Below are 16048 nucleotides of genomic sequence, written 5' to 3' on the forward strand. Positions count from 1 at the left end.
TAACCACAAGTACAAGCATGGGGTAGTCAGCATCCTTATGCCCTTCCTGGCCTCGTGCGTACATGACATAAGCAAAAACTGATTGCAGTGACATACATTCACAGGAAAGTGCTTATCTGCAATATTTATTGTGATTGTTTGATTGTTATGATAAATTCCATGACCATGACATAGATTGCGAAAGCAATGAAACCCAAGGTTTTGCTAGCTTTAGCAAAATCCCAAGCAAATTGTTTTCAAGTCATGTTGTGAATGATGACGATACTGTACATGCTATTAGTGCAAATGGGGAATATTGCTGAAAAGCCAAGATAAGAACATAGCGACACTTGTAGCATTACCACAAGTAGTCATGCAATACAGATATGATACAGCTTGGTCAAAATACAACAAATTCTTCTGAGCCCCTTGACATTGAATTTTTAATGCTACATACCACGTTTTGTGTGAAATATCTTTATCAAAACTGTTTCTACACATCCTTATCTTATTTAAAACTTCTGGTGTTGAATAAAGACAGTCATAAAAACTGTCAAAACATTACCTTGCCCTTCGCTTTTTTATGTTTTACTTTTTATGTTTTTAAGTTGAAAAGAAGCCTGGAAATACAATGTCAATTTATTTAGTCAATTGTAGGAAAATAAATGTCTGTTACTTTTTGGGATTTACTGGTGACTGATTTCTAGTGTGCCCCACCCTCTCGCCCAAATTCAGCTGCTGCGCCACTCTAAAGTAGCAAAGGAACTAGGATGGAGGCTTTCTTAATAACATAGTAGGTCCATTCCATGGCCACCCAGTGGGTTTAACCAACCACATTTTGATTTTAATGAAACGTGGTGTACTTGTTGATAGTGATGGCACAACATTAAATCTCCAACTTTTGGTCAATTGGTTTGGGAGCTGTGCCCCCCCACAAATTTTGACATTTTTTGGCTTCCTTTGAATACTTCTCAGGAACTATTGGGTCAATCTTCACCAAATGGTTTTGTTGGAAAGGGAATTCAACAAGGCTTCCAAATGTGCAATCATTAAGAAGATTGGTGCGTTTTTGACTTTAAACTTTAGATCTTTAATTTGACCTTGTGGACATTGTACTAAACAAAAACAAAAACAAAAAAATCATGAAATGTATTCTCTCATGTTCTGTAAAACATCAACACATTTCTGAGATGTAATTTTTTTGTTTAGTAGCAATAAGGAGTCAGGATATATATTCATTGAAAATCATATGGATACTTTGACTCCAATATTCAGTAAATATCTGACGTTATGGATACCATGAGCATGTGAGAGATTACATTTCATGAACAGTTTTGTTAAAATCATGTGATCCAAAAAGATCAATTTCAAGGTCAACTAAAAAAGGCCAAGTCAAGTCATCTTTATTTACAGTTGTGCTTGAAATTTTACATACCCTTGGGGTATGTAAATTTATGAGCACAACTGTAAAGCTAAGCTAAACAAAAGCTAAACGCCGCTTAATGGCACAGATAAGCTGCGAATCGTCACCAAAATTCACACGTACATCTCTACTCATGTCAACGTCAACCTCTGAAAATATCAAAACAATTGTATTTTGGATGTTATGGGCACTAAGCCTATTTCTTACCATGCAGCGCGCATAATATACCATATATATCCTAGGGGTATGTAAACTTTCAAGCCCAACTGTATATAGCGCTTTCAAACTGCCGCAGCTGCCTGTTGCAAAGCGCTTTACAAAATTACAGAACACAGAACATAAATTTGATTTCTTTTCCAACAATACCTGTTGCCATAGCTCTCAAAATCTTGCTCCAATTGACACAAGATTTGACATTTAGAGTTGTGTCTTCACTATCAACAAGTTTCAATTTTATTTTCAATAAAATCTAAATCTGTTCACTCAGATTTTTGGGGTGATTTGGCATGGAATGACCCAGTAAACAATAACACAGTAATTCATAGGATATCTTCTAATTACAGTGCTTTACATTTTGTTTGACAAAATTCTTGTCGATTCTAGTCCGCTTTTGTTTGTGCCTTTTTCAACGTGTCATAATTTCACCTTATTGGACAGCGCTCCTGTTGGGTCTAAAAGAAGTGGCATTGAGCTGTTAGTTGTCACCAGTCTCCATACTAGCAACATTTAGCCTAATCGAATGGTTATAGGTGCTAGCTGATCGTGACAGACGCATGGAGTTAATACGGTTGAGAAAACTCTCCCCGGAGAAAAAGTAAAGCAACGGGTCAAAGCAAGAATTGGCTGCGGCAAGACACAGCGTCACAACAACTGACTTTTGCATAACAACCCTTTCAGAACAGGATGTGTCAGTCCGGTACAAGGAGTGAATGTGGATGGTGCGTTGCACATGATACGGCATGAAGCTAACCAAGAAGGTCAGTAGGACAATGACGATCATTCGAATGGCTTTAGGGCCCGTGTCCCGCTGACGTCGAACCCCCAGGGTGCGGGAAAGTAAGGTCTGGATAATGCCAGCATAGCAAAGCAGAATGATAAGGAAGGGGAGGAGAAAACCCAGCACCAAAGACAAATAGTTCAACATGACTAGTCTTGACACAGCTTGACCTATCGGAGGTTCAAAGCATTTCGTTTTATTGGTGGCTGGGTCAAACTTCTGGCCAAACATCAGGAAGGGTGAGGACGCTAAACAGATAAAAATCCAAATGGCCACACACACCAGACGTGCACGTTTCACTGTCACCATGAGTCTGTTCTGCACAGGGAAGACAATGGCCAAGAAACGCGTCACGGACATGGCCGCCAAGAAGTAAATGCTGCAGTAGAGGTTGACGTAGAGGGCGCAGGAGGAGATGCGACATAGGAAATCTCCTTGGTTCCACTGTCCCTTGTTGACGTAATAAACGACCCGCATGGGCAGAGTGCTGACACACAGCAGGTCGGACACAGCCAGATTGAGCATGTAGACTTGGAAAGGAGAACTTGGGCGGTGCGTTCGGATCAGCACCACCAAGGCGAAGACATTTCCAGCCAGGCCTAACACTGTGATGAGGGAGTAGGACGTGGAGTAAACCTGATTGCGGAAGTCATCGATGGAGGGACAGAGAGTAGAGTTGCTCTCTTCACTGTACGTCTCATTAACTTGCTCCATCTGCAGCTGCTGAAACGAGGGCAAATTACGACATTGAATGTAAGACACTCAAAAAAAGTCAGATTAGTTCACAGATTTTCACCTGCAATGCGAACAAGAGGAAGCCAAGAACTCTGATTAGCTTGGACATTTATCCTGTCACATGGTAACTGTTCCACTTCAAATCTAAAAATCAATCTAAAATCTAAGAATAAATTGCTGACTTAAGCATATTAGACTCTGCACTTTTTTTTGGGGAGGGGGGGGGGTGTATTATGTATTGGTGCAAAAAATCAAGCTTGTAAAAAATCACAATAATAGTTATTATAATAATATCAGTATGTAATATTTGAAATAAAAGTGTGTAAAGCATACATTTTGTGTTCCTCTTTTTTTCACCCATATTGAGTGAAATTAAATAAATTTTTTAGACGTACGCAAAGGCCGAGAGCGCCTGGAGAGCGGGCGAGAGCTCCTAGTCCATAGTTGGGATCGCTGGTTCGTCCCCCAGGTAAATTTGCGGCCCTCTCCTGGAGCCCATATTATATTGAGTGAAATTAAATAAATTCTTCCACGAACGCGGGGCCGAGAGCGCCCATTGCGTAACTACAAAAGCGTATTAGGGCCACGTACAAATATATTTTTTTAGAGGGCGGGGGCAATATTACGAGAAAAAAACTCGCAACTTCATAAAGTGGCAAATTTGCAAGTTTTTCTCTCGTAATATTACCCCGCCCTCTAAAATATATATATAGATATAGATATATCTATATATCTATATCTATATATATATACGTCGTACGTAACATGTGTTGTGCCAATGTACTTAAGCCCGGAAAAAAAAATCGTATCCCCTGCCACGGGAGCGCGCACACAATGACGTCACACTACTAGACGTGATTACTACTTTTCATTTAAAGACGCAAACAACACACTGATCTTTCAATTTTATAAACAAGTGCTTGTATTTCGACCGATAGCTGCGTGGAAAAGCAAAAGAAAACCAAGTAGCCTACTTCACTTCAAATCTCACATCTCAAATTTCCATAGAAAAACTAATTCAGTGCACCAAACCACAATGACTAGTCCTACGTGAGCACATTACAGGGGGTACGTGGAAACATTCTATTATTTATTTGCCTCATCATCACAGATGTTTGATGAAAATAAAATAAAAATGCTATAGCGGATCTGATTATTATTCTTTTTAATGTTCTGTTCATGCTGTTAATACCTGCTGTTTACAGGGAACTTATTCAAAGGAGGTCCAGAATTTTTGTGGTGAATGTTATGAGAATTATAAACTACAAAAGCAGATTTATTATTTATTTGGATTATTATTCTACTCATATAGCATATTAATTTGAGTAACAAAGAAGACAATGCCCAAGAATGAAATAAATAAATTAATTAAATGTGATCAAATGTTCCATCCTAATCTTGCTCCATTCTACTTTTGTAGAATCAACACGCAAGAGTGAAGGACTACTCTTTTTTCTTCTCTCCTTTTTTCACACACAGCAATAGAGTGAGGGACTACTCATGACTACACTTAAATAGGCGGAAAGGTTTGCCCATTTGCAATAGTTATATCACCACATTTTTGGGATGAAATCGTTTATATCCATAGTGAATTTCAGTAGATCTCTTATTCAAAAATGTTCACAAAAATACAACTCGTATTTTTGTGAAAGTTTTTGAAACATTAATATTGACAAGTTAAAACAAAAAGTGTTTGTTAGTTAGTTAGTTAAATAAAGCAAAACTGACAAACACTCAGATATTGCCACTATATTGGCCACTATGAAGAAAATGTAACAGTCATCTTGACATCTCCACTCACTACATTTGCGCATACTAATGAGATCCATATTGAACTGGCAACTGTTCTTTGTAGTTTTAGTTTCCAGTAGTGTAGAAAGGCAGAGCATTCTCCTGAGGGGAGCCTCATGCAGCGAAAATTGCTCATCAATCATCACAATTGTTTTATAATGGAGTATAGTCATGCACAACTTTCAAGTACTCCAATATTAAATCATGCTTTTTCTCACATTGGATGCATGTGTATGTGTATGACGATCTGCCGTATGTACTAAAATTCAGTTAAACCACACATCAGAGACCCATCTGACATGTTAAAGTCAATCTTGCTCAAGCTGAATTTCATTTTGATTAAATGTGAACGCTCACCAATAAGTCCCTTTACAGTGCTTGATCTTCACTTCAGTCCGATGCACGGTCAGCGAATGGCTGGTCCTCTCTGCCTGATGTCAAAACCGTGCTTGAAGAAGAACGCTCCTGCAGGTGGCTGCTTCTGAAGAGCGTCATCTAGTTTGAATCTCTTGAAGGTGGGACTTCTTCACTATCACTGTGCATCATGCATGGTGATGTCATCATCTGTGGGAAAACATCTTTGGTGACCTCCGGAGGTTTAACTTTCGTCATCTTGGTCAATGCACTAATGACATTACTGTATTCTAACACAGCATAATGTGGAAATACACCGGAATTAATTTCCCCCAACTTAACCCAATTGTATCACTTAAGGAAAGTTGTTTTTTTGGTTAATAAAGAATGATACGCTCCAAAAAGATTCTGTGATTGGAAATGGATTCAGGAACTTTTTAGGCAAAAAATTCAACCAGTGTGACTGTGAAATAAATACCTGGATGCTTAATGGCGCAGGTGAACTTTCCTAGATTCCTGTTGAATCAAGTAAAAGTTAATTCATTGCAAAACGCTTTCACACTTTAAAGCGCAGTCATTATCGCTTTAGGTTGAATTAATGGTAGGTAGGATTACTAATGTTTTTCAACATAAAAAAAAACAAAAACGCAAATGAACAAACATAAAAAATGAAACACAACAAGTGTTTCCTCACTTTTCACGGGTGATAGGTTACAAACAATAGGTGAATTTCAGCTAAGTGGAGGTTGTTAAAAAACAAATAAATAAATAAAATCATATATATATATATATATATATATATATATATATATATATATATATATATATATATATATATATATATATATATATATATGTTAGGGGTGTTAGAAAAAATCGATTCAGCAATATATCGCAACATTACAGCGCGCAATTCTCGAATCGATTCAATATGCGGCCGAATCGATTTTTAAACATAATTTTTGGGGGATTATTCAACAAAACGTCTTATTTAGGGTTAGGATTTACACATTAAGCATGGAAGAATGTTATATTAATGGAACATTAAGATTTAATATTTTACTTCAGTGCTGTTCAAACATGAAACGGACTGCAACCTGAATTTTCAGATTAATACATTTTCATACAAATTTTACAGTGTACATGTACAAGTTTAGTGATTAGTATTTTCTAAATTTGGGTTAAAAAAATCACAATAATCAATTTATAGATCCCCTCCGTGAGTCATCACCTTATCGTGGTGGAGGGGTTTGCGTGTCCCAATGAGCCTGGGAGCTATGTTGTCCGGGGCTTCATGCCCCTGGTAGGGCCACCCAAGGCAAACAGGTCCTAGGTGAGGGACCAGACAAAGCATGGCTCAAACGACCCCAATGATGAGTACAAACATTGGATTTTCGTTTCCCTTGCCCGGACGCGGGTCACCGGGGCCCCCCTCTGGAGCTAGGCCTGGAGGTGGGGCTCGAAGGCGAGCGTCTGGTGGCCGGGCCTATACCCATGGGGACCGGCCGGGCACAGCCCGAAAAGGCAACGTGGGTCCCCCTTCCCATGGGCTCACCACCGGTGGAAGGGGCCAAAGGGGTCGGGTGCGCAGTGAGTTGGGTGGCAGCCAAAGGCGGGGGCCTTGGCGGTCTGACCCCCGGCTACTGAAGCTAGCTCTGGGGACATGGAATGTCACCTCTCTGACAGGGAAGGAACTCGAACTGGTGTGCGAGGCTGAGAAGTTCCGACTAGATATAGTCGGACTCACCTCCACACACGGCTTGGGTTCTGGTACCAATCCTCTCGAGAGGGGCTGGACCCTCTTCCACTCTGGAGTTGCCCACGGTGAGAGGCGCAGAGCAGGTGTGGGCATACTCATTGCCCCCCAGCTAGCCGCCTGTACGTTGGGGTTTACCCCGGTGAATGAGAGGGTAGCCTCCCTCCGCCTTCGGGTGGGGGGACGGGTCATGACTGTTGTTTGTGCTTATGCACCAAACAGCAGCTCAGAGTACCCACCCTTTCTGGAGTCCTTGGAGGGTGTGCTGGAGAGCGCACCCCCTGGAGACTCCCTCGTTCTACTGGGGGACTTCAACGCTCACGTGGGTAATGACAGTGAGACCTGGAGGGGCGTGATTGGGAGGAATGGCCCCCCCGATCGAAACCCGAGTGGTGTTTTGTTACTGGACTTCTGTGCTCGCCACGGACTGTCCATAACGAACACCATGTTCAAGCACAAGAGTGTCCATATGTGCACCTGGCACCAGGACACCCTAGGCCGTAGTTCGATGATCGACTTTGTAGTCGTGTCATCGGACTTGCGGCCGTATGTGTTGGACACTCGGGTTAAGAGAGGGGCGGAGCTGTCAACTGATCACCACCTGGTGGTGTGTTGGCTCCGATGGCGGGGTAAGATGCCGGTCCGACCAGGCAGGCCCAAACGTACTGTGAGGGTCTGCTGGGAACGTCTGGCAGAATCCCCTGTCAGAAAGAGTTTCAACGCCCATCTCCGGCAGAGCTTCTCCATTGTCCCGGGGGAGGCGAGGGACATTGAGTCCGAGTGGACCATGTTCCGCGCTTCAATTGTTGAGGCGGCCGATCGGAGCTGTGGCCGTAAGGTGGTTGGTGCCTGTCGTGGCGGCAATCCTCGAACCCGCTGGTGGACACCAGCGGTAAGGGATGCCGTCAAGCTGAAGAAGGAGTCCTATCGGGCCTTTTTGGCCTGTGGGACTCCGGAGGCTGCTGACGGGTACCGGCTGGCCAAGCGGAATGCGGCTTTGGCGGTCGCTGAGGCAAAAACTCGGGCATGGGAGGAGTTCGGTGAGGCCATGGAAAACGACTTCCGGACGGCTTCGAGGAAATTCTGGTCCACCATCCGGCGTCTCAGGAGAGGAAAGCAGTGCACCGTTAACACTGTGTATAGTGGAGACGGAGTGCTGTTGACCTCGACTCGGGACGTCGTGAACCGGTGGGGAGAGTACTTCGAAGACCTCCTCAATTCCACCAACACGCCTTCCTTTGAGGAAGCAGGGTCTGGGGACTCTGAAGTGGGCTCCCCTATCTCTGGGGTCGAAGTCGCCGAGGTGGTTGGAAAGCTTCTCGGTGGCAGGGCCTCGGGGGTGGATGAGATCCGCCCGGAGTTCCTGAAGGCTCTGGATGTTGTGGGGCTGTCGTGGTTGACACGTCTCTGCAGCATCGCGTGGACATCGGGGACGGTGCCTCTGGATTGGCAGACCGGGGTGGTGGTTCCCCTTTTTAAGAAGGGGGACCGGAGGGTGTGTTCCAACTTTAGAGGGATCACACTCCTCAGCCTCCCAGGTAAGGTCTATTCAGGGGTGCTGGAGAGGAGGGTCCGTCGGGAGGTCGAATCTCGGATCCAGGAGGAGCAGTGTGGTTTTCGTCCCGGCCGTGGAACAGTGGACCAGCTCTACACCCTCAGCAGGATCCTCGAGGGTGCGTGGGAATTCGCCCAACCAGTCCACATGTGCTTTGTGGACTTGGAGAAGGCGTTTGACCGTGTACCTCGGGGAGTTCTGTGGGGGGTGCTTCGGGAGTATGGGTTACCGAGCCCCCTGATACGGGCCATTCGGTCCCTGTACGACCGATGTCAGAGTTTGGTCCGCATTGCCGGCAGTAAGTCGAATTTGTTTCCGGTGAGGGTTGGACTCCGCCAAGGTTGCCCTTTGTCACCGATTCTGTTCATAACTTTTATGGACAGAATTTCTAGGCGTAGCCGAGGCGTTGAGGGGGTCCGGTTTGGTGGCCTCAGCATTGCATCTCTGCTTTTTGCAGATGATGTGGTGCTGTTGGCTTCTTCAAGCCGTGACCTCCAGCGAGAGCTGGAGCGGTTCGCAGCCGAGTGTGAAGCAGTTGGGATGAGGATCAGCACCTCCAAATCCGAGACCATGGTCCTCAGTCGGAAAAGGGTGGAGTGCCCTCTCCGGGTCGGGGAGGAGGTCCTGCCCCAAGTGGAGGAGTTCAAGTATCTTGGGGTCTTGTTCACGAGTGAGGGTAGGTTAGAGCGGGAGATCGACAGGCGGATCGGTGCAGCGTCTGCAGTGATGCGGACGCTGTATCGGTCCGTTGTGGTGAAGAAGGAGCTGAGCCGAAAGGCGAAGCTCTCGATTTACCGGTCGATCTACGTTCCTACCCTCACCTATGGTCACGAGCTGTGGGTCGTGACCGAAAGAACAAGATCCCGGATACAAGCGGCCGAAATGAGTTTCCTCCGCAGGGTAGCCGGGCTCTCCCTTAGAGATAGGGTGAGAAGCTCGGTCATCCGGGAGGGACTCAGCGTCGAGTCGCTGCTCCTCCACGTTGAGAGGAACCAGTTGAGGTGGCTCGGGCATCTGGTTCGGATGCCTCCTGGACGCCTCCTTGGGGAGGTGTTCCGGGCATGTCCTACCGGCAGGAGGCCCCGGGGACGACCCAGGACACGCTGGAGAGACTATGTCTCTCGGCTGTCCTGGGAACGCCTTGGGGTCCCGTCGGATGAGCTGGCTGAAGTGGCTGGGGAGAGGGAAGTCTGGGCTTCCCTGCTAAAGCTGCTGCCCCCGCGACCCGACCCCGGATAAGCGGAAGAAGACGGACGGACGGACAATTTATAGATTCATATCGGGATTAATCGGTATCGAATCGAATCATGACCTATGGAATCGTGATACAAATCAAATCACCAAGTACTAGGCAATTCACACCCCTAATATATATATATATATATATATAATTTATTTGTCATTAAAAAAGGTTCCAATTGTTTGTATTGATAATTACAAATTGTATTCATATTTAAAGGAAAACTATTATTGCTAAACAAACTTCCGGTTTGTGAGCAAAACATGTACGCCTTCAAAGAGCAGTATGGAAGTGCATTCCCCTGCCATTTCCGTTTAGTTATCAAGCACGAATGCTTTAAGTTTCATTTTATTATACTTTATGCATATGAGTGAGAATATTAATGCTTGTTTTCTTTGAAATGCTGTCAAAATGTCCTTTCAATGTTTTCGGGAGCTAGGAACGATGCAAGAGACATGAGATGAACCCAAGATGATTTGGGTTTGTGTCGACATCTAGCCTGAAGCACGCTATCAAATGAAAAATGACAGTACTTATGGAGTGCGGCTGTTTTGAAAGTCATGTTACCAACACAAACAATGTGCAGTAAAGTTGTTTTTTTACCTTGTTTGACTTCCACACTGAGTCTATAGAATCTATTGTAAGTAGACACGATAGAATAAATTTAATGACGAATCTGAGCTTTTTCAGTGTCAATGGGAGGATTTTAGGTTATTTTTATTGTTCATTTATCGCAAGTCAGTTAACATTTTCCTTTGTCTTCTGGTTCAACGGATTGTCTGTCAAGGACAAGAACAGCGTTGTCAGCTTTGCTCTAAAATCATTGGGGTCAAACTGGAGAGATTTGTGTTCCCTATGGGAGAACCAGGTGAAAATGAAGGCAAAGAGCATTCTCAGCCAACCTGACCACGTGCTGTCCGCCCAGTTCAGGCCGCCACCAGCATGCCCCTCTGAGGAACTCCTTGACATGCCTGGGAGGCGGGTGGATCGGAGCAGAGGGGGATATAATTTCCCTCTGCTCCGGTTCACCTGCCCCCAATTTTAATGCACCACACACACACACACTTGTATATACACTGGGTGGGGTCACACTCACGGTTTAGGGGTAGAGTTCGCCAGTCGGCAAGCTGGCGAACTCAGTAAAAGGGTTAGTTTTTCACTTAGATCGTTGGGGTGACGACCGGGGCCTCTCCCCGCTGGGCCTGGGGTTCGGGGATGCCGCCCGTCCTCCGGTGCCCCCATCTCCCCTTCTGCCCCTGGTGTTCCGTCCCTCCGCGTGGTGGGGGGGTGGGGTGGGGTGGTTGCGGGTGCCCTCTCCGCTCCGCTGCCCGGCCCCTCTTCGGCGCAGATGCCTGGGTGCGGTGTGTCCCCGGGGTCTGGGGGGCTGTCGGTGGGTGGTGGTGGGGGCGGGGGGCGGGGCAGCTTGGTTGGGGGGTGGTGGTGGTGGGGGTGCCGGGGTGGGGGGTTCTGGGGTGGGGGGGTGTCTGGGGATTTGGGGACCTGGGGGCGGTTGGGGCTGGGTTGGGGTGGATGGCGGGGGTGGGGGGGGGGGGGTCTTAGTGGGAGTGGGGGTTGTGGGCCGGTGGGGTGCCTGGTGGGCCTGGGTGCCCCGTCCTGCTGCGTTGGGTTGGGGGCGCGGGCCGCGTTGGGGTGGGGGGCGCTCCTGCTCCTGGGTTTGCTCTCCGGCCGGTGGCCCCTGCGGGGCCCGGGGGTCGTCCTTTGGCGCGGCAGCGGCCTGGGGGGCCCTGAGGTGTTGCGCTTGCTCTGTCCTGGCGGGGGTCGATGGCTCCCCTCTTTGGTGGAGATTTTCATGCATGCCAGATCCACCACACCATCATCTATCGAAACTCAGACACAATTTGTTTCTCCCTCAGGTCATTGATTCGGTGGAGGCGGGTGTCTGTGGATCTCACTCTGCTTCGTCTGTCCTTTCTACCTTTCCTCAGTTTCTCCTTCGGGCCCTTGAGGTCTCCCTGATTTGTTGGAATTTAGATGTCTCTGGGGTTGGTGAATGACTCTGGTTAGTGGCCCGGTGGGTGGTGTCTGGTCGGTGCTGGGCTTCGCTTTTCTTTCTTTTCTTTGGTCCCTCTTTGGGTCTCCTGGCGGCCCCACGACTCTGGCTGGATTTTGAAGTGTTCGGTTTAGGTGAACGGTATGGGAATTCTTTTTTTTTTTTTTTACACGCACGCACGCACGCACGCGCACGCACGCACGCACGCACACACACACACACACACACATACCAAAAAAAAAAAAAAGGGAGAACAATGATGATGACATGTCAAATGATCAATACTGAGCTCTCCCCGAGAAAAAAAAGCATGCCCCTCTGAGTAGAAGTAAAATATACCGTACTCCAAATCATTATTATTCCTTTTGCTATCAGGCTGTTCAGCAGCCATTTTAAATTACTTTATCACAACAATTTGTTCTTATTATTGCTAATTTGTTATCTAAGATCTTAAATCAACTTCCGTTGTTTTCTAACATGCTGTGTGTGTCTGCATGCTTGTGTTCTGGTGAACTGCAAATGAATCACAAATACATATGAAAGAGTCCTCTTCTTCGCAACTGTTTGAACCTTTATAACTAAATGATAGTGGTTTTCTAATGGCTCTCAGTAAAATAAATTCCAAAGGTGACATCACCCCCCTTCGTTTCAGCTTGGAATAACCAGATGTAAAACATTGTAACTACTGTTTACATTTGCCTGACTCATCTGAGTTGCTTTTACTTGAGGTCCAAAATGCAGATTGGAATTTAAAATGATAAAAGGTAAGCACCAGATCTAATAAAGTGATTTATTGTAAGTGATTATAGAGGATGCTTGTTTATTCAGCAGCATTTCCTTTGGAAGTTGTTAATGAGTTTGCTTTGTGGTTAGCAAATCAAGTCCGGATGCCTCGGTGGAAATGAACAAACTCATTTTCACAGTTGAATGGCCTGTGTGGTGAAAGGGCGGGCCACTTCTGCTCTAACTCATTTAGTCATTACACACTAGCAAAAATAAACATGAAACCAAAGGTTTACGCGAAGGAACCAGGCAAAAGTGAACTCTTCACATCACATTTTTTTTTGTAGCTAAAGCATTGTTGAACTGTAAATGCCGACAATCATCTATTCAAACAAATGGACAAAAGAAAAAAAAAGAACAACATAACCCAGTGGCTCAATAGTATTGCACAAAACATTGTGAACTAATGTTTTTTTAATCTTGACATTTTAATTATAATTCATCAAATCCATTGTCCATGCATTTGTTTAAACGTGTCAATAAAAATTAAATTCATTGGGCTTTACAATTTTACTTTTGGTGTGTACACCCATCACCACACAAGAATGTTGTGTACTGATAACTTGCATTGATTTGAATGTGGCAGGAAATGCTCCAGTTACAACAAACTAGTTTCTGAGCAAACACGCATGTGACCCTCCATATTAGACAAGTTTGGTGACTCGCTTACATTTTAAAATATACTTGTGATGTTAATACCAAAGTCTTATGACATTCGTGTGCTCATGAGAGCTGTTTGTGCTCCTGTAGAGCAGAGGAACTATTTTGCTCTGGAGCCTCTTTTGATCAGATCAGGTATAAATGATTAAAATGTGTGTAGACAATTTTAATAACAATGAATCTTTCATGCTAATTTAAGTACATAAGACATCAACTGAATGAATGCAACAGTGGGCTGGGTTCAGGAACAAAAAGCTCCCCCACACACAAAATGTATCAAGCTCTTGCTGCACAGGTAATATATTTTTTTCTGGGCTATGTTGATAATGAGCTTCATATGGAAGGTGATTATAGCGGCGGAAGGCCTGTTTTTAGTTGTGCCTTGGCTGCTACAGTGCACTGTTCTTGCTTGTTATAACCAACCTAACAGCCATATGCCATGCTAAAAATCTATAAAGTTTTCAACACACCTTATACTGTTGTTGTATATGTGGTGAGGAATGTGCTCTTGATGTCTTGTGTTTACTCGCTGTTAGTGTGCATATTTGAGCCAGCAGCTCCAGCTCCATACATGGAAGTGAGAGCAACCTCTGATCTCATCTGTTCGGACTTCTTTCAGTCCTTTTACACTGCTTTAGTTGCAAAATGGCAGTTGGTGCATCCAATTCAAACAGATTTGGTGAGTGCAAATTGAAAACGTTTTTTTTTTTTTTAAGTAAAGCACCATCCAGGAAAAAGTTCCCCACGGGGAAAATAAAAGTATATCGTATCGTATCGTATCATCAATGCCTGGGTGGCCTGCGATCAGTGAAATCTGCAGAGAAGCATTTTTGAATGGTTCATTTAATGTGCAGAGCATGTAAGCAATACCCTGCAGATGTTTTTATAGGTCATGTTATCTATCACATAAATGCTCCATGCGACCGCAGACATTTATTGAAACATTTGCAATTTCAGGCAGCTAATAACCTGTTTTCCCGGACTACACAGTGAGTTAGTAGATACAGATGAAAGCTTCCAGTAAGGAACGATAGTAAGTTTGAAAGATGATAGACTCAACAGTATACTCTATGGTGAAGACTGCCTAAATAATCAAACACACACAATGACCATCATGTCCATGTGTTCGGAAAATTCCATATTATAGTGACAGCATTTCCATAGGCAGAGTGGGCCTACTTTGCTATGTATGTTGCATACTTAATGAAAACAGCTGGAGGCATGTCTTTATCACTGAAAAACTAAAAACATACTGCGCACAAGCACAATCTAATCAGAGAAGTTCCCATTGAAGTCACTACATTTCTCCATTTAACAGGGTTCTTTTTTTTCAAAATATTGCCAAAATGATCCAAACACCACACTCATTTTGTATAACTCCTTCACTGTTTGCAAAATTCATAACATACAGTACACACTTATATTTAAAAACATACACATATTTATAAAAATGCTGTTTTGTTGTCATCTCACGAACACAGTCTGACATGATGAGACACTATTGCAAGTCAGTTACACACTACTGTGACCAATATTATAAAACACATTTGTAAAAAAAACTATTTTAGGGACTAGCACATGCTAGACTTTTTTGATTGAGGTATTTTTTACGTAAGGGGTGATTTAGATGACAAAAGATATTGACAAACACAAACAGTTTTTTTTTCTTCAGAAATAAGTTTTGTTTTTCTTGTAAGGTTAAGAAATGACTTGTCACAGCAACTTTTTTTTTGTTGTTATCCATTTTAGATTATGGAGACTTGCTTTATATGAATCCTTCATCTCAACGTCTGGACAAAGATTGGTTTGGTGTTCCGTGCTTCTAAGGTTTATTAGTAAATGTAAGGCCTTGACCCATCATTGTGAAGTGTACTTTTGAGTGGGATGGCCTCCATTGGTTACCAGGAGGTTGGCTCACTGGTACACCTTTATCTACAAGGCCATTATTGGACTTTTACATTTGCAACTTCATCACACAGAGAAGTGTTAGTTTGCCTTTAAATAAAAGAATGAATCTGTCTCCATCCTGCCTTTTCATTTTATAAACAGTGTCCCATTAACCACCAACCAATCTTCACATGATTAGACTATAGCTACGCTACGTGTATTTCTTTTAAGTTTCTGAGGTTTTTTTCTCGCAAATCTGCCACTATATAAAGCTGCGAATTTGCGAGTTTTTTCTCGCAATATTGCAGCCCCCCTCTAAAAAATATATATTTATACGTGCCCCTAATACGCCGTCGTATAAATGTGTCTTTTTTCTGTATAAAAGTTGAAATGTACGCTGAAGATCGAACATCGACTAAATGATCAATATAGTTGAATAAAATTGCTCTTTATATTCATCAAAATTAGACTAAAACAAAAATGCAATCAGATGACAAAATTATGTCTGAAAATTAAAAAAAAATTGTAAAAAAAAAACTATAACTAAAACTAAATTGAAAATTATTGTCAACACTTGTGAACACTCTACACAATCAATTACATCCACATACGTGGGAATAAAGAAGCAAAATATTTTGCTGCAAAAGCATAAGCAAGCTTCGGAGGCGGCGCAAAACGACTACGACACGGCTATCCGCCATTGTTGTTACGCGAGAATTGGCGCATACGATGTCAATGTGCGACAATGCGTCGACATCGAGCTGTGACCATTACGTCATCACTGGAGGAGCATCATGCACATGGTGTCCAGATGGAAGTGTACGTGGCGCGTTTTGAAATCTTTCCACTCTGGAGCCCGGTTTCAAAAGTGATTGGT

At 43.9% G+C, this 16048-nt stretch overlaps 1 protein-coding gene across 1 annotated transcript; it reads right to left on the bottom strand.

Moving 5' to 3' along the window:
• Positions 1-2096: 2096 nt before the first annotated feature.
• Positions 2097-3113, bottom strand: cysltr1 (cysteinyl leukotriene receptor 1). The gene has a single exon (XM_077578601.1). It carries the CDS (start codon positions 3111-3113, stop codon positions 2097-2099), a length of 1017 nt encoding a protein of 338 aa, XP_077434727.1.
• Positions 3114-16048: the final 12935 nt, after the last annotated feature.

The sequence above is a fragment of the Vanacampus margaritifer genome, chromosome 10, assembly GCF_051991255.1.
Source record: "Vanacampus margaritifer isolate UIUO_Vmar chromosome 10, RoL_Vmar_1.0, whole genome shotgun sequence".
Lineage (NCBI taxonomy): Eukaryota > Metazoa > Chordata > Actinopteri > Syngnathiformes > Syngnathidae > Vanacampus > Vanacampus margaritifer.